Source organism: Habropoda laboriosa, unplaced genomic scaffold, assembly GCF_001263275.1.
Source record: "Habropoda laboriosa isolate 0110345459 unplaced genomic scaffold, ASM126327v1 scaffold257, whole genome shotgun sequence".
NCBI classification, from domain to species: domain Eukaryota; kingdom Metazoa; phylum Arthropoda; class Insecta; order Hymenoptera; family Apidae; genus Habropoda; species Habropoda laboriosa.
The window spans coordinates 253,611-272,008 of NW_017100369.1; the positions used below are offsets into that span (position 1 = coordinate 253,611).

General features: G+C 33.8%; 7 protein-coding genes and 1 non-coding gene across 9 annotated transcripts in view; 4 read left to right on the top strand and 4 right to left on the bottom strand.

Moving 5' to 3' along the window:
- LOC108574801 (dihydropteridine reductase) overlaps nucleotides 1-885 on the top strand; it is a 1,946-nt gene extending 1,061 nt beyond the window's left edge. The window contains exons 2-4 of the mRNA XM_017937445.1: nucleotides 18-101; nucleotides 179-618; nucleotides 693-885. Coding sequence (XP_017792934.1) covers nucleotides 18-101; nucleotides 179-618; nucleotides 693-792 — 624 coding nt within the window. The 3' untranslated portion in view covers nucleotides 793-885. The remainder of the gene's footprint in view (nucleotides 1-17; nucleotides 102-178; nucleotides 619-692) is intronic.
- Nucleotides 886-1,437: 552 nt separating this feature from the next.
- Trnak-uuu lies at nucleotides 1,438-1,510 on the top strand. The gene has a single exon. It is a non-coding gene; the product is annotated as a tRNA-Lys (tRNA).
- Nucleotides 1,511-1,967: 457 nt separating this feature from the next.
- On the bottom strand, nucleotides 1,968-2,559 carry LOC108574774 (ATP synthase subunit e, mitochondrial). The gene is made up of 2 exons (XM_017937413.1): nucleotides 2,475-2,559; nucleotides 1,968-2,099 (listed from the first exon to the last, which is right to left on the bottom strand). Exons 1-2 carry the CDS (start codon nucleotides 2,526-2,528, stop codon nucleotides 1,968-1,970), a joined length of 186 nt encoding a protein of 61 aa, XP_017792902.1. The 5' UTR covers nucleotides 2,529-2,559.
- An 847-nt stretch (nucleotides 2,560-3,406) lies between these two features.
- On the top strand, nucleotides 3,407-11,332 carry LOC108574794 (glycerol-3-phosphate acyltransferase 4). 2 transcript variants are annotated; one of them, XM_017937434.1, is made up of 10 exons: nucleotides 3,407-3,559; nucleotides 8,400-8,708; nucleotides 8,768-8,905; nucleotides 8,990-9,124; nucleotides 9,454-9,690; nucleotides 10,114-10,347; nucleotides 10,558-10,673; nucleotides 10,753-10,894; nucleotides 10,965-11,173; nucleotides 11,245-11,332. In XM_017937434.1, exons 1-10 carry the CDS (start codon nucleotides 3,407-3,409, stop codon nucleotides 11,330-11,332), a joined length of 1,761 nt encoding a protein of 586 aa, XP_017792923.1. The 2 variants fall into 2 exon arrangements, with proteins under 2 accessions (XP_017792923.1, XP_017792924.1); XM_017937435.1 differs by having other exon boundaries at nucleotides 8,400-8,693.
- Nucleotides 11,333-13,355: 2,023 nt separating this feature from the next.
- Nucleotides 13,356-14,348, bottom strand: LOC108574775 (39S ribosomal protein L43, mitochondrial). Its single transcript, XM_017937414.1, has 4 exons — nucleotides 14,182-14,348; nucleotides 13,838-13,944; nucleotides 13,555-13,760; nucleotides 13,356-13,481 (listed from the first exon to the last, which is right to left on the bottom strand). The coding sequence occupies exons 1-4, from the start codon at nucleotides 14,316-14,318 to the stop codon at nucleotides 13,356-13,358; spliced, it is 576 nt and encodes a 191-aa protein (XP_017792903.1). The 5' UTR covers nucleotides 14,319-14,348.
- A 248-nt stretch (nucleotides 14,349-14,596) lies between these two features.
- On the bottom strand, nucleotides 14,597-15,538 carry LOC108574776. Its single transcript, XM_017937416.1, has 4 exons — nucleotides 15,533-15,538; nucleotides 15,319-15,359; nucleotides 14,945-15,225; nucleotides 14,597-14,823 (listed from the first exon to the last, which is right to left on the bottom strand). The coding sequence occupies exons 1-4, from the start codon at nucleotides 15,536-15,538 to the stop codon at nucleotides 14,597-14,599; spliced, it is 555 nt and encodes a 184-aa protein (XP_017792905.1).
- A 367-nt stretch (nucleotides 15,539-15,905) lies between these two features.
- On the top strand, nucleotides 15,906-18,010 carry LOC108574791. The gene is given in 6 exon segments (XM_017937430.1): nucleotides 15,906-15,921; nucleotides 16,029-16,345; nucleotides 16,540-16,986; nucleotides 17,056-17,269; nucleotides 17,400-17,612; nucleotides 17,688-18,010. Coding segments are annotated over 6 exon segments (1,512 nt in total). The 3' UTR covers nucleotides 17,993-18,010.
- Nucleotides 18,011-18,092: 82 nt separating this feature from the next.
- LOC108574777 (aldose reductase-like) overlaps nucleotides 18,093-18,398 on the bottom strand; it is a 1,278-nt gene continuing 972 nt past the window's right edge. Inside the window, exons 4-5 of the mRNA XM_017937417.1 lie at nucleotides 18,254-18,390; nucleotides 18,093-18,161 (exon numbers count right to left, since the gene is read on the bottom strand). Of these exons, the coding sequence (XP_017792906.1) occupies nucleotides 18,116-18,161; nucleotides 18,254-18,390 (183 nt within the window). The 3' untranslated portion in view covers nucleotides 18,093-18,115. The remainder of the gene's footprint in view (nucleotides 18,162-18,253; nucleotides 18,391-18,398) is intronic.

Sequence of the window (18,398 nt, forward strand, 5' to 3'; positions counted from 1 at the left end):
TTCCTTTATAATCACAGTGGGTTGGCTGTATTGATATGAAGGCAAACGAGGAAGCTGATGCAAATGTGATTGTAAAACCTGACAACAACTGGCAAGAACAGGTAGTTTTATAAGTTCTTATAATAGAATAAGTAAAAATGTATATGTACATAACTAGGCATTATTATCTGTTTACTAGGAGAAGGATATTTTACAACAGATTACAAGTATTTTAAAAGGTGATAAAGTAGATGCAGTTATTTGTGTAGCTGGAGGATGGGCTGGTGGAAATGCTGCTCAAAAAGATTTTATTAAAAACACTGAACTTATGTATAAGCAAAGTGTTTGGAGTTCAACTATTGCAGCTAGCATTGCTGCACATCACCTGAAAGAAGGAGGATTTTTATCATTAACTGGTGCCAAAGCAGCATTAGAAGGAACATCAGGGATGATTGGATATGGAATGGCTAAAGCTGCAGTTCATCAGCTTACCAAATCTTTAGCTGCTAAAGATAGTGGGCTCCCAGAGAATGCATTAGTTACTTCTATCTTACCCATTACTTTGGACACTCCTATGAATAGGAAATGGATGCCTAAAGCTGATACATCTAAGTGGACTCCACTTGAATATGTTGCAGAGTAAATAAAGATCTCCTTTTTATTTTGCAATATTATTGTGTCTTTTTGTATACTAACAGCACTTTATTTAACAGTCTCTTTTGGAAGTGGTCACAAAAACAAGAACGTCCAGCAAATGGCAGTCTTCTTCAGCTGATTACCAATGATAATAAAACAGAATTAGTTTCAGCTTAAAAAAAGAAAAAGTTATATGTTTGGACCAAGAGCATTTGGGTGCTTCCATGACAATATGTGTATCTATTATTAATGTTTCATATCCAATGTTGCCTCCCTAATCATTTAATTTTATTGCATTTCAAAAAAGAATATTAAGATGTATTTATGTATATATAAGAATATTTTTATGCTGTAAAGACAGGTGCTCTGTTCATTCCACTGTAATACAGTAAAATAATGAAAATACGTAATTGAATGAAATTATTTTTAAGAAAAGATTCTAACGTGTTTTGTAATGTTTTTAATGTTTATTTTTATATGAATGTACGTTCTACAGTTTTATCTGTTACAAATAAAAATGATAATATTGTTAACAGTCACTGATGTTAAAAAATGCAATGAAATAAAGTAAAGTATATAATGTACTTGTAGTTTTTATTAAAAGTGCTATATACCACATACCTATATGTACCTATTAAATTTAGTTTCTAAGAACTAAAATTATCAGATGCATTCGATTTAATAAATAAGAAATTATTGTAATCATCACTATAAAAGATTTTTTAAACTCCTAGATATTTTGTTTAATTGTATTTAATGTTTATATATTCGTTAACAATTATGTAAGAGTAATTTTATATTTTACAATATTCTCTTTTAATTGCCTGGATAGCTCAATCGGTAGAGCATCAGACTTTTAATCTGAGGGTCCAGGGTTCGAGTCCCTGTTCGGGCGAATATTTTTTTGTTTTAAATAAAATGTAAAACAACATCCAAAATGCAACGCAGTATAGTACGTATTAAAATGTAATAAAACTTTTATTTTATGTACAAAGATAAGTATCATAAGACCTTAAATATAACATTAAAATAATTACCATTTGATATAACAGAAGTCATTTTATTCAACATGTATACAACAAAAATTCAATATTTATTGTAGATCTATACAGAAATTGGCATAATAAATTTTATTAAAAAAAATTTGGATATTAAATTAATAGAAATACACATGTATACTAATCAAATGATGATACTTTTAATTTATTTCATATCAAGGTTTAAAACCTCAGACAACATTTTTAATTCCTCTGTAACAGACAAAGAATAATTATAATTCAAGATTGTATTCAATACAGGTTATTACATATTAAGATCATTTAGGATCCTCATTATAGTATATATTGTTGATATCACAAATCAGCATCTCTTATGGGTTTCTCTCGAAGTTCTTGTTCACGACGAGCATTCTCCTTTTTACTTAATTTTACCTGACGGTAAGATCCATAAAGAACTCCAACTAGCAGAAAACTCCATCGACTAAACTATACGAAATTCAATGTAAAAATATCAAATCAATGCTTTTCATCTTTTACATATCTTATTAATATATGAGTACTATTCAATTTACACTTATTTTATTTATTTAACAAAATTTATAATTTAATTTTCGTTCTACTATAATAGGACATGTAGGAAATAATACTTTTTACATTGACTTTTACAAATCTTAATAAAATTCATGTCTTTAAAATCCATAAAAATTATGTAATATAATCAAATTAAAAGCACTTGCTCTAAAGCATATTCATTGTTTTGACAAAAGAAAATCATTACGATATGTTCCTCATAGGATTGTAATGTAACTATGACATTTGAAATCAACTTATTTCAGATTCAATGTAACAAATGAAACTTACTCTAATTAAAGGAGATACTTGCACGGGTCGTGGACCTGCTTCGACGGACGACATTTTGCCAGTGTACTAGGGAATAAGAATATGATTCGGCTATGATTCTTGTTCGAACTGGCGTTTGAAGCATTTTCCCGCATTTTTCAAATATCACCGTGACGATAGCTATTATTATTCTAACAGTTACTGTAATATTTTATCACATCAGAATAAAAATATATAGATTTTATCATACTCAATATTACTTAATATAAATAACATAACTTATCATTCACAAAAAGCTTTAAAAGCTAAAAGATGTAAAACAGACTCTTTTTGTTGTTACTTTTATTTTCATATAGCATTGTAACACAGAAGAAATACGTACACGATAAAATACTCTACAAATAATTCATCTAAAGTTATTCATAACCGCAATAATATTCGAAAATAGTGGTCATGCGTGAAAATTGAAATTTGTAACGTAGAATATTATCGATAAAAATTTGGTTCACAATGGTAAAAATGCGACTGAAGATAAAACATATATTACGGTCATCCTAGTGATTTAAACAAAATTAACAGAATTAATGGATGAGTTAAATCTAATCGAAAGTAAGAAGTAGAAAATTTCATTATGGTTGCATCCAAGTTTCTTACATTGAAATTGTAAATTACACAATTCCATTCGAGTTATTTGCGATTATGTAGTGTTCATTTCGATTATTTCTATTTTTAAATTAAAATACTAAAATTTACAGTGCCCGCTATGATGGTGTAGTAGAGTGATCTCATACAATTCGTAAAGTGTAATAACATCATGTTTCTTTCTTCTCTTAGTTCTCTAGAGATGGCAGTAAATTCTCAATCTTCGATACCTTTCTACAATATTCATGTTCATAGGTTTTGAGCGAGGGATCGTTTTTAGCTTTCTCGGCTGACTCTCGGCAGTAAGTAAAATGGCGTCGTTGTGGATGGTGATGTCTTTGGCGATATCTTTATTTTTAACACCTTTTCTTATGTTTCTGCTTGCCATAATCTTCCTTGCATCCATCGGAAAGTCATTCGGCGTTAGAAGGTTATATATAAAATTACTACTAGCACTTTTTGAGGTAAGACAACAAAAATTCATAATTATAAACTTCACTTAGTATGTTATTCCAAATAATTTAAAAATCGTGAATTGAATCCATAATGCTTATCCGGTTGGTAAGGTTTCGAATTGAAAGTATACTATCATCGATAAGATTTTAAAGGTTATATCAATTTTTTTGTCCATTTCTCAACGAGACGTCTAGAAGAAAACACGTGTTATATGTAAAAATATCTTTTCAACAAATATAGAAATTTTTAATGAAATTCAAGGCAGACATTTGAATTTGGACCGCTTATTTTGATTTACGTGCTTAGTTTAATCTGGGTGTTAAAACATGTCTGTTTTCAAGTTAGATGTTTCTAAGAATCATGTTTATTTATCATTAATGATGTTTTATCGTCAATTACATTTTAACACGCTGGTGAATAAAATGTCATTATACATGGACCATGCGTACTTTGTATAATATCTAATTAACATTCAACAAGTCACAGTCATTCGATATTTAATTTGAAATGCTAAATAAACACTTTTGCGACTTTTCCAACTAATTTTAATGCGTCTACGATTCAGAGTTAACGAGACACACTTGTACAAAGCGTAACGCTCTACAATTGCATTCAGACACCACGTTGGTTTAACAATGAGCGTAAACGTCACTTTCGTGAGATGAACTCTTTGATGTTACATTCTATACAGTTACTATAACTATGTTGCATTCATTTGCACTTACGTGTTTAAAACAGGTTTCATATCGTCGCTAAGTAATTAAAAAAGCTAACTAGCCACATTATTACCAAATAAATAACTCCTTTTAAACAATCTATTTTTAAAGCATTCTTTATTACTCATTGTAGCTTTTACGGTAAAATACGATCGTGGAACTCGATAAAAGTGCGCCAATCCATCTTGTTTGTTTTCAATAAGCCCCAGTTCGATTATCGAATCGCGATGTTCAGTCGAACGAAATCGAAATTTTAAAATATTTTAACCATGCGTCTAGTTCGCATTTGCATCCATAACACGGTTTCCTCGAGCTTATTTCACTCACCTAACTAAACTACAACGTCGGTGTTCGCAGATAGTGTGGTGTGTATGGTGAAATATTAAATTGGGATTAATTTAAGTGTACTTTGGCGAACCTGCCACGATGTTGCATCGCACGTAACGAGTTCGTATCGATTTAAAGCCGTTAAACAGTGAAGTCCTAGGTCTCCGGTGATTCGTGTGATCGTATACGAAAAGTCATGCCTCGTGCACGGCTTTTTATGGATGTTGTGTACACTGGCTCTTCAAACGAAAACCTCACGACAAAATATTGTTTTTTTTTACGTTACGTATAACACATTACGATCGTTCTAGAGACTTCGTAACTCGACTTTCTCGCAGTTTCTTCGGCATGATTCGAATATTAATCATATCCGTATAATATCAACAGAGCCAGGTGTACGAAAATAGAAATTTAGACTTAAAACATTCGTAGAGTCGTGTTTAATTAATTGGGGGCGTTTGTTCGAAACTAATGATCAAGAGTGTTATTGAAAAAACGTTTCCGTTGTGCTCGTAATCGCATACACACGCGCTCACCGACTGATTTACCGACTTAAGACAATGCAATTATTCTCGACCGAATTGTACAGAGGAGAATTTCTGTCAATTCTGAAACTGCACAAATCGATGCCCCAGTTCTATATAAATTCATCAGAAGTTGCCAACGGTTCGATCATTTAAACTCGGACATCCGCACAACTACCTTCTTTCTTTTTATTTTTTTTCTTTTCTATGATACCTATCGTAGTTCATAATCTCGATCTCGTTGTTCAGTTATCGATAACCAATAGTCATTAGACAAACCCGTTTTCAATTTACATCCTTCTTCCAGTCACTTTTCCATGTTATCTTGACCTATTCGTAATTATCATTGGATTAGCAGAATTATTTAATCAATTAGCACTCGATCAGAGAAGTCATCGCCACTTCAACACGGATCAATAAACTATCGGTGGTGTAAAGTTCTTCGTTAGAAATTAAGCTAACTTCAGAGTAGTCGAGATCAGATGTATGTTTGTGTACATAACCCCGAATTTATTATGGATAAGTCATTTACCAACGAGATATGATACAAATCGGTCATTCAACTTCCGTTAAGATGAAGATAATTGATCGGTGGTATATAATTTTTCGTCGACAACGAACTGATATGTCTAGTATAAAAGGAGGTCGTTCACTTCATGTCGTATAGCCACGATAATACGGGGATTTCCTTTTGTTTGTAGAAAAGACAAATCTGTGACTACGCACGCTTTCACGCGCCGGGCACGCGAGACGTCTGCATATGCTGAGATTGTGTTTCTGGGAGTGTCGTGTATTTTCCACGTGTTCGTGAACGGCTTATCAGGTGACTGGGTAATTAAAAAACAATTCATCTGTATAAATAACTCGAAAATGACTAACATCCTACTCTCTCTCTCTTGTTCGTTTACTAATCTTCAAATCAATTTGTAGATCTAATTCTAACCTATCGGAAGTTGCACGTCACGCTTGATTCAAAACTCACATAACCATCCACAGAATGTTCCACATTGGAAAAAGAAAAGAAAAAAACATTCTTCCAGTCTCTACTTAACGAGAAAAATAGCGATTATTCTCAAACGGAAAATGCATCGCACGATCGATTTTTTTCTGAAGCGTTGCAAAACATACAATCTCGTTGATCTCGAAGCGGAACAAAAGATGTTCCCTCCTATTTTTCTCTCTTTTTTTTTTCTTTCTTTCGAGTAATTTCGCGCAGATTACGCGAAAGGAGGTTTCACGTGACGGACAAGCAGGGAGCATTCATTCGTCTATCTTCCTGCCTCTCGTTGAAACCTTTGACCATTGAAAGAGTACACGATGATTTTACGAAATCACGGAATACCTAAGAGTATGAAGTGCGGTTCTCTAGGACGATAATGATGTCGATAACGGAACACGCACAGTAGATATACAATTGGAATGCGAAAGGTTGAGTAAGAGGCCTTCGAATTGGTCAACTTTTCGTCCCGATCACACATTTTCGACGTGATCGAGTCACGAAAGTTCGACTCGTGTTAATTTAAAACGCGTCTGTATATTCCACCACGAGCAACGACGGTGCAAAGGTTAACCGTGTAGCCTGCATTAACGGTAACGTTAATCTGAAACGAACGGAAAAAATATTCAGAGAAATGAAGCGGAGAAAAAAGAGAGAAAAAGAATGAAACGAGCGGAAGGAGTGCAGGAATTAGGAAGGAAGGCAGACGGCGGCAACAACTCATTTGACTATTTCAAGAATCGATTAGCGTGAAGTTCAAAGAATCTGCTCCTCGTCAAACTGACGGCGCTTTATCGATTGTACTTTCATCGGTGTTATCGACAATTATAATGCCTTGATAAGCCGAATAATTCATGAAACCCCGGGTGAAATATAAAACACGTGTCTGCCTCGAGGCGTGTTTTTTTATCGGACCTCTGCTTCTTTCGAAATCCCCGCGTGTTCTCTCGTTGAAAAATGTTCTCTCCCGAAAAATTATCAGAGAGAGAGAGAGAGAGATCCACAATTTTAAGCCACTATTAACGAGAATGATAATAACCGTGTCTCCTTTATCAAAGATACGCTACATCGACGTTCAATTCGTCTACAAGTGTCCTTGATGAAATTTCCATTCATTGTGTACATATATGTATATATATATATGTATATACTTTTGTTCTTCTTTTTGTTTTGTAGAAAAAAAATAGAGCAGTTGCGAGGCGTATCAGTAGATAGGATTCTATCAAACTTAATGCGATATTTGATAAAATGGAACAATTAACTTCTGTGTAATTAGCAAGGTGGCTCGATAAACAAAACGAAAAAGTACGCATTTTGCAATAATGTTTCTTCGCTTGAAAGTTTTTCCAGATGACATTTAACCCAGTTTTTAATTACCCTATTATATCTCGTTCTTTTTCTGATGGACTTGCGACGAGGAGATACGTATGCGATTTTCTGCATGACACGCGATCACGTCTTTTTGTGATTTCGCAACGTCTCGAATCTTACCGATCCGAGATGATTCCCGGTGTGTTCTCACATTTGTACATTGTTGATCAATCGTTCGTTTCAAAAACGATATCAATCGAGGAGGTTGTAAATCGACGTAGGAAATGAAATTATTTGTTTCGATCGTTTTCCAAGAATCTAGCCCAGTCCTATGGTACTCGAAACGCCTCGTATGCAGATTGGACACTAAAAATAGATAATCGATAGGAATAATTATTTTGCGAATAACCAAATAAAATTCAGGTGTATGTTTTTCAATGATTTTACATTTGCATTTTTATGATACAACGCGCGAGTCTCAAAGTCGGGAACCGATTGTGTGAATATTCTTATTATTTCGTTCACATTTCTTTCGGTGTCACCTCTCTTTTTTTTTTTCTCATCTTTCTTTTTGCAACGAGTATAAAACGCGGTGCATAAACATCAGAGGCGCGCAAAAATATCAATCTCACGAATCGATACATTCGACGACCCCATGCGGAGTAGAAGCATTGTCCTCCTTTTTATAACTATTAAGGGATCACGGTCGAAGCTCCAATTTTTTATTACCAACAACGAAGAGTATCCTCTTCGTAGTTTATCCTACCAACACACACAGTTTCCAACTGTTCATTTCTCGTAAATTATATTTAGACCGAACAGGCTAGTGTTCTTCTTGTTACCATTTACGTCCAACAACCGTTCAACCCTCTTTTCCATGAACACTATGCGCGTACCATGGATTCCGTAGAATCGTGTTCGAAACAGAGATAATTACAACGCGTGCGTGTGTGCGCACCGGTTTTTGTTTCAGTACGGCAGACAAAACATCGAGTACGTGAAGAAAAGGAACGGTACATGGATTCAAGATGACGAGGATGCGGACGAAGATTATCAGACGCGGCACGTCGAGAAACAGAATGAACAGAACTGGAAAACTGAGAATAAAATGCAGAACGGCGGAGTGTTGTTGAGTAACACCGTGATAGCAAGATCGAAGGATCTGATTATGGTGCCAGAGCCAGAGATGCAGAATCAGAAGAATCATATGGAGGAAACGAAGTCAGAGACTTCTTCTTCTTCTTCACAGCAATCGTCAATGGGGGCTGTGAGTAAGAACGAGGTAATTTCTGTTGTTTCCGATCTTTTTATACGACGAACTGAGGATCATGTTTGTTTTAGACTCTCATCCGGAGAGATTCGTTCGAGACGCTAAAGAGGGAATTCAAACCGGCAATTTGTTTAGATTACATCAAAGCCGGAGTAGAGGCTATTATTGAAGATGAAGTGACGTCTCGTTTCGAAGCGGAAGAGCTCAAAGTAATATTATTTTTTCTGTTTTTTCTTATTCTTTGGAATTTTACGTAAGATTGGTATGACGAAAGTCGATGACTTATCTTTCAGAACTGGAACCTGTTAACGAGAACAAATACACATTACGAATTCATCTCTTGGAAGCTAACAGTCATATGGATATGTGGATTTGTAATGCGGTATTGCTTTCTTCTTCCCTTGAGGATAATCATTTGCTTTGTCGGGGTAAGTTCGCTGATTTTTTTTAAATGAACGATGTATACAAAAACTGAAACGCCTTGGTAGGATGTGCGTGCGTGCGCGCGCGCGCGTGTGTGTGTGTACATACATACATACATACATACATACATACATACATACATACATACATACATACATACATACATACATACATACATACATACATACATACATAAGGATGATCTTGCTTTTATTGTAAGATTGTCTTGTATTAATAGATATTTCTTGGAATTAACATAAGTATGCTACTTATTTGCTAAAATAGCAACTATAAATTTTGTATTTCCAAATCAACTAATACCAAAGATCCTTAGGTACTGTACCTTGTAATTACAACATTTCTTGTTGGCTTCCTACCAAATGGTTTTATTAAGCGATGGACATATAACCAGGTTAACCTCATAGCATTTAGGATAATGTCACAATCTTTATCAGCTGAAATTACGATTCATAATCCAGAGTATAAACCAAAAAATGGAGGAATGTGTGTGGCGAATCACACTTCCACAATCGATGTGTCTATCTTATCCACACAGACAACATTCTCTTTGGTAATATATAATAATGTAGAGTATGCATAATGCATCATTTTTTGTTTTCAAAATTTGTCTTTTATTGGGCATTATTACTATTTTGGGTATTTCTTTGCGACGTCTACTTTCTGTCTGGTACTAATGGAATGTTTATGTGGGGATATTATTTTATTTTTCTCAATTACATGGGTCATAGAACAATAGAGGATTGTTTAACGCTTACGAATAAATGCCGATGGCTGCAACTCCCCACCCCTTCCCCACGAAATAATGTATCGCCGTAATGGTACGGCTTTATAATTACCTACTGACAAAGTTGAAATGCATTAGTAAATGTTACAGGTAACAGTATCCTGTAACTTTGCTTTGCAGGTGTAAACTACTCAGGAACGATACAGAAGGGAATCATCGTTTCTCAGGTGCATAGCTTATGGTTTACAGGTGATGTGGCTGACAGTATGTACAGCAGTTGTGGGCTACGTTCCAGAGGGTAGTTTCAAACGATGGCTGAATTACAAAGTCTCCATAATGTGCTTCGGGGTATTGTCCAGTGCTCTGTCTTCAGTAATTACCTATCATAATCCAGAAAATCGACCTGTTAGAGGAATATGTGTGGCTAATCACACTTCTCCAATAGACGTTCTGGTACTCATGTGCGATAATTGTTATTCCTTGGTATGTTCTTGTTGTTTACGTCCTGATATGCTGGGAATTATTGCATTATTTACTTTATTAAATGATTTTTTTATGAATACTTTTTATGGGTGCTTTATATTAGTTATGTGTCATTGTTTTAATGTCCTTTGGGTTTTGCTGGAAAAAATATATTGCTCTGGTATAATATTAAAGATAATTTATACTGTTCATTAGTAAATATTATTTCAGATAGGTCAGAGGCACGGCGGATTCTTAGGCATTTTACAAAGAGCCTTAGCACGTGCCTCGCCACATATTTGGTTTGAAAGATCAGAAGTTAAAGACAGGGAAGCAGTTACGAAACGGTGAATAAGAAATATTTCTTAAGAATACAGTTAGTCCACTTGGAATATAGTTTTATTTTCTTTTTTGTATCTTTTATAGATTAAAAAAACACGTGTCTGATCCCACGAATCCACCGATACTTATTTTTCCTGAAGGAACTTGTATAAATAATACATCAGTTATGCAATTTAAAAAAGGAAGTTTCGAAATTGGTGGTGTTATTTATCCTGTTGCAATAAAGGTAATTATGCGCATATACATGTAACACAATCTTTATAGAGCAGTTCCATTTATGTTGTCATATTATTTAGTATGATCCAAGATTTGGAGATGCGTTCTGGAATAGTAGTCGGTATTCAATGATACAATACTTGTACATGACCATGTCGAGTTGGGCTATAGTTTGCGATGTATGGTATCTTCCGCCAATGTACAGAAACGAGGGAGAGAGCGCTATTGATTTTGCGAATAGGGTAAAGTCTGTGATAGCAAGGCAAGGTGGATTGGTCGATTTACAATGGTATGTCAATTTTGTATAGGAAAAATGTTATTTGCTATATAAGAGACTAATTTAATGGAATTATTCTTTAGGGACGGCCAACTTAAAAGAATGAAACCAAAAAAAGAATGGCGGGAAAAGCAACAGGAGGAATTTAGTAAACGACTTAAAGCCGAATAAATTAAGTTACTTCTAGTTTCACTTTCACGGTCGATATAATGTGTGATATTTTGCTTAACCGAGGATATTTTACCTGATGTACTATTTTGTCTTCTTTATGGATATCAATCTGTACAGAAAGGGAAAGATAACTCGTATGCATGATTTAATCTATTTAATTTTACAAATATGGTACATTGCATTTTGTTCCGTTATTTATTATGTATGGAAAAATTGATAAATTTCTATAGAAATATTTCACTTTTGTAAATAGAATTTTTACCTGTGTAAACAAATCGGATTTTCAACCGCATCAGAATTTAGTGTCTATTTTCTTTTAGATAAATAACAAATGGTACGAAATTTATTTTAGTATTATAATTGAATTTACTGCGGGTACCACATTTGTCAATTTTTTAATAACAAGATTCTATAGTGAGACATTGTAAATTTATTATTTATGCGTAATGAAATGTCTAATATGCAACGGTATGTCATGATGTGTGGTTTTTTGAGTGTATGAATGCATGTAACATCGAACTCATCCTATTCGTATTCTCACATTTTTAGTCACCTCATTATCTCATTACTTTGATACATGGATTCAAGTCCATCTGATACTGTGTAGGACAAACTGCATTTTTTTCTTTTTGTAAAAATGATAGGAAAAAATACTACTGTCTCTGTTGTAGTGTAAAAAAATAAACTATTTATTCGTATTTCTGAGAGAATGAACTTAGAATGTATCGGGGTTATGCTACTGTACCCATTCCCTGAAAATTATTTAAAACACCATTCATTGCAGTCTAATTAAGAGCATATTTTAGATATTTTCTATTTTTATAATTAATATCAAAAATTAAAAAATGGTCAAAATACGTGCGTAAGTCGACATGCAGAAATCGCTAAAATACATGTTCATTGTATTTTTACAAAAAGAAGTCATAAACTTCATTCATGAAATATTGTGAACATTTTATTCATGTTCTGGTTGATGTTTGAATTAAGGATTTTAATTAATGTTATACATTATATTTAATACGTTTTTAATATTTTATATTAGCAGCTTTTTGATTGAAGTACTAATGATTAATTAGTGAAATCGGTAATTGTACATTCTATTTCGTCGAGTATGTATATTCTTATATTTGGTATATGAAGTTAATGTGCGTTACTAAAAGCAAAAAACTTAATTAGTTGCATTGAGAATCGAAATATATTACGTTTACATATTGATTTAGAAACTTAAAACTGTTATAAAAACAATATATTTTATTTAAGAATGTAAAACTGTTAGTCGAGCGAATAGAATTGCTCATATTGGAAACTAGTTTACAGATTCGTTTGTTTAAGAATTATGGTGCTATACGCGATGTCATTGTTCAAGTTTTTACACAAAGTATTGAAATATACATTTTTATCTAGCTACAAAAATATAGAAAAATACATAAACGAAAATGTAGAAGAAAAATAACATGTACCTGTCATATAAGTTTGGCAGTAGCATAAATATTAAGAATGATATGTACCGATGTAGATGCAACTTCAATCGTAATTCTGCTTCTATCAGATATCAAAAGTATTGTACATACTATATGCTAGTCACTGATATACTTACTTCACAGAAAGATAGAGCACAAATGAATGATTATATTTAATTGCTGTGTAATCTTCCTACCAGGATTATACTTTATATTTGGTAATTTACATAAGTACATTCATTTCATCTGAATAGTATGCAGAATGTTTAAATGCACCACTAGATGATACAAGTAAACATGTAAGCTATTTATGTATATTTATTTTATAATAATCACAATCTTACAATCATTACATGATACAGATGATTATTTAGTATATGTACATAGAAGTTTCTATTTGGATATTTAACGAATCCATTTGTTAGGTTTTTGTAATATTACAAAAATAAAAGAAACAAATATTATTTTGAAAAAATATAGTATTGATTCAAATTTCAAAATTTTATTTTTGTATACTATTTATTTCTTTACAATAAAGTATAAAGAATGCTTGAAACTATTTTTTAACCAACTGTTCCTTGAATTTCATCTTCTTCTTGAAGTTTGGCAGCTTTTTGTTGGTCCTTGAATAAATTAATCAACTGTTCTGTTGCTGTAGGTTCTAACTTAACATATTCACCAAGCTTTTTCTAAAAATGGAGAGTATATAAAGCACACAAGGAATATGAAGAAATATTTACTGAAAAAGAATTTGATATTTACATCTGGCAATTTAGCTGTATTGAAAGCTGGATCTTTAAAAGTATAAGGTGACCAAGGTTCTTGAATACTAGGAAAATCTGTATGCCACATTCTGAGCAATCTGTATTCTGAACCATTATGATATTGTGTTTTCATTAATTCCATCCATTGTATAACATCCTCTCTGGAATAATTGCCAACACACATCCAATGTACTTCTCCATTTACTACAATATACATAAATATTTGAATATTACTTTTTAATACATAAATCTTATTTTTATAAAAACAACATTCAACTTACAATATTCTGCTTTTATAATTGGATTCCTGTGTCTTCTTGGTTTAACATATACTACAACTCCAGGATTTTCTTTCGCGTAATTAATTAAATCGTTTTCCAAAAAATGCCTACATACAGTAAAAAATATATTATATTTTTGTATATAAATAAAACAGATAACAGGTTATGTGAACCGTGAAAGAAAAATAATGTAAAATAAAAGGGAAAAAATAAATGAAATATACTAACGTAAGGAATATTAATTACAAGAAAAATTCATAATTATTTTTCAGCAATGCAATTAGTATGCGTGCAATAGTATAATCTACTCTTGAAAAAGAGGTTAGGAAATTAAAGCACATTACCTAACTCCCAAGCTACCACCGTGACTTTTACAGAATTTTATAGTTATTCTCTGCAACTGACATACATAACGACCAATACCTAGAGCAAAGGGTGCACGCAAATACCCGAACTTCATAAACAAATTCTTGTTTGACATTTTTATAGATGAAAGTACACTTCGTGTACGCTGCTTTCTCAAACACTATGATGCACTCGCAGTCACACACTTATAGATCAATGTTTATTGACTTTTGAAAAACAAACTTATAGTAATATTAACCATAGAGAATCATTAATTGTTCATTTGATTTCGTGTCTTGTATATATTTCCTTTATATTTATTTTAATGTTTTACATATCTTTTTACAATTTCTTTATTGTCTTTAAAAGTATTGTATTTTTCAGTGCAAGGAATTAGTGAAAGGGTTATAATAATCAACTATTATCAAACCAACGTGGTTCAATCACGTTACATTTTACAGGTGGTAAAGGAACGGGCATTATAGAAGGCAACGACGTGGGTAAAAATTCTCCTGGCCAAAGATGAACAGCATCCATGAATAAAAATCCAACGAGAATGCCGTGCATTAGAGGAGCTAAGATTCTTAACAATCTACTTCTGGGTGGTTTTTGTGGCCACACGAAAATTAATCGTGATCCATCTGTTAGAAAAAAGCAGTTATTTTTCTTACTGTAATTATTCTATATACCATATTATAAAAAGAATATACACGATTAAAACATGAGTATAGTGTATGCATGTATCGAGTTCACGAGACGAACTTGTATTGCGACGAATAATTGATGATTTAACGTGATGGGGGCTGACGCCTGGAGGAGCATTAAATATTCCATTTCCGCTGCAAGTCTTTCTTTTCTTATAGCTAAACTTGCGCCCCCCGCTCTGTCCATACAATACACGATCCTCGAGATTACGTTCGTAGTTAGCTCTAATCGAGCCAGTAAGTGTACTTCCGGTGCTGTCCTGAAGAGATGTACTAGTTCCGGATAACAGAGAGCATTTGTCGTCGTCCGTATCACGACTAGTCAAATTTTCCGTTCTTCTATTAAGTGCAAATTCGTTCGTTTATTTGTACAATCGTTTTTCTTACATATATATTCATTTTTACAAATCTAATTTGACGATTTTTACTCACTCTTGACTAAGTCGAGAGGCAACCTTACTATTCACTTCGATCTGCTCCAGATTTCAAATAATTCAATAATGTTCTTTTTCTACTTTTTCAACTAATTTTCGGCTTGAAAGGGACTTAATACATTTTGAGCGATTGACAGAAAGTTACGTTAATGCATGTCGAATTTCTTTTGCGCGTAAGATGATTGTGATCATGGATAATAGAAAAAACGTACGATCATGTTCGATAGTTTTTCTCTCAAGAAACAGTGTCGTTGCTAATTTCAATCGGTGCATGTCCGATTAGAAAACACCGATTCAACAACAGAGGCGTATTATTCTACTTGAAACCTGTCAACAGCTAATCAAAAATTACCATTCGTTCGTTCGTGTCAAAATTTCGAAGATAATGTCGTCAAAGAAATTCGATCATAATTTATTGCTTTTTTAAATAGAACAAGATAACGCACTGGAGAAAAATTTCGACGAAGCAAAGATTCTAATAACCTATTTCACGCACGATATCAGTGCGTGTATCCTTGAAACACTCCAGAGTGATAAAAAAATTTTTAAAGAGTAAAACTACGATTCGAAAGAAAAAAAAACAAGATGTCTCGATGTAAATGTAGGTGTACAACATTTAAAATAAATATGCTTCGTTGTATCACAAAACAAGATATCCTCTCGATAAAGTACAATCAATGAATTTTTTTTCTTCGTTCGAATTTTTAGGTCCCAAGTCGGATGTAAAATCGAACGATCAGTGCTCACCGTACTTCGAGGACATCACGACGAAGATGGAAGAGCGACGTTGCGATCTTCAGGGTAGACATAAGTATCTGCGTGAGAAGATCACGACGATGGAACGATCGATTCCAGCATTAATAGCGTACAACATGTGGATGGCGAAAAAATGCGAGGACGCGCCGTATTGTAAGATTCGCGAGATCATGAAGAGGTTCTCTCCTCATCCGGACCAGACAGAGAAGCTTCTTCACAGCTTGAAGAAGACCGTGAAGGAGTTTGACGGGGAGACAGAGGAGTTGCATGTACGGAACGATTGAAATTCGGCGATTAATTCGGGTAAATCGTTGCCACAGTGTGCTTGTTGAATCTTTTGCGCTCGTTGCGAATTCTCACGTACCATTATTAACTATGTAATTCCTTTTTCTTTTCTTTTTTTTTATTTCATTCACTTGGATGATAACATCGAACAAAAGTACATGCAATTCTTGAACTGCAGGAGAAGATCATTCAAGCTGATGTGAAATTGGAAGAAACGGAAATGGAGTTGGAGTCCCTGGAACTTGCGAACAAAGAGATGAACGACACTTTGAATAATTTAGAGAAAGAGGTGCGGAATTATACAACGCCGAGTCTTCATTCTATACACTCCGAGGATTTGTTATGTCTGTCGAAAATTCGCCAATTGGCCGAGGAGGAGTTAAGCTTGAAGAGTTGTATCAAAGAGTTGGAGCAGAAGGAGACGATCTTTAAGGAGCATATGGATAAATTGTTAACGTCTAAAGAGTATCAGAATATCAGCGTCAGGAGGAAAATGATCAGCTGTCTTCAGGATTTGGAATGCAGTGGGAAGAAATCGTGTTGCATGCCCAAAAAATGTTTGTCGCACAAGCGTAGTAGTAATTATCGACAGAAGAAGAAACAGGAACTGGAAGAAATCGGCGTTGTTAGTGAATATTATATATGTTTAAACGGATATCGAGTAATATGTTAATTTATTTTTACGCATATACAGAGTGACGCAGTGGTTTCCACTTCGGAGCAAAATATGGTTAAAAAAAGGGATCAAGAAACTCTTTCGGAATTGTCTGGAGAAATGGTGGAGAAGAAGTCCTTGTGGATACCGAATTGGTGGAACAATAATCACAACTCGGACCAGGTTCTACCTCAGGCGAGAAGCGAATATCCATCCACGTTATCGAATGATGATAACGTAAATATAGAATAATGTAAAAAAATTCATTTTATTTCGGTAAACAACTATTTAATGACGTACATATCGTAAAATATTGCAGAAGATTGAGAGAACAGTTACAGGTTCAAGTAGTCCACCAATGCAATCGTCTATCGTTAAAAAAGTACCGAAGAAGGAGAAAAAGAGTATCGATAAACCGTTGAAATTGAAAACACAATCCGCTCAATGTTCTCGTCTTTGTTTTTCTCCTCAAGACCTGCAGTGTGCTTTAAAAAAGTCTCACGGGAAATATATGCCACCGTGCAATAAACCTTGCAAAGGTTTCCCATCGAGACAACCGTTATGTCAGCTACCACAATGTAAAATGAAGGATCATGGTATGTATTGCAATGACTTGTGCATTAAATTCAGAGTAGAAATTAACGTGAAGTGAATGTAATTGAAACACCCAGGTATTCAATTGGGGTGCAAACCGTTTTCAATACCCTGCGATCTCAGAGGACCTTGTGAAATATGTCCTTCGTTGTCTTGCCGCCCGATCAACAACTGCAGATGCAATTGCAAAGGTAAATGCGCCCTTGGAATGTCAGATGCACTGTGCAATTGCAGCGATGAACCGCTGGATCCTTCGGAAGAGTATCATCCAACTGGTGCCAGACGATTTTGCGAAGACAGTAATAGCGAAGAAGATTTTTGCGAGTGTTGCGAGTGTGGTTGCGAAGACAGTGACGAATCTCCATTGTGTCAGTGCAATTAACTCGTAAGTATAATAAATTATTCCCTTTTTTATTACGGTAGGATTAGATTAGGGAGATATAGTACATAAAAGTTTACCAGATTAAACAAATATATATTTTATCCTGTTTCTTTTTACACAATCTTAATCTTCTGTTTTATAAGGGAAGTATTTGTGATTTTGTATCGTTCTAAAATAAAAGCAAGTAGAGAATTATAAGATGTTAAAGTTCTAATCCAATTAATAATAATCCTTCTAACGAAGTATTTTTTAATTAATTACCCAGACCGTTTGAAGCAAACTCTTCTATTACGATTCAGATTATCTACTGCCTCCATATCTTTGGGACTTAATTCGAAATCGAAAATGTCGAAGTTTTCTTGGATCCTTGATTTTGTTACCGACTTGGGAATCACAATGTGTCCAC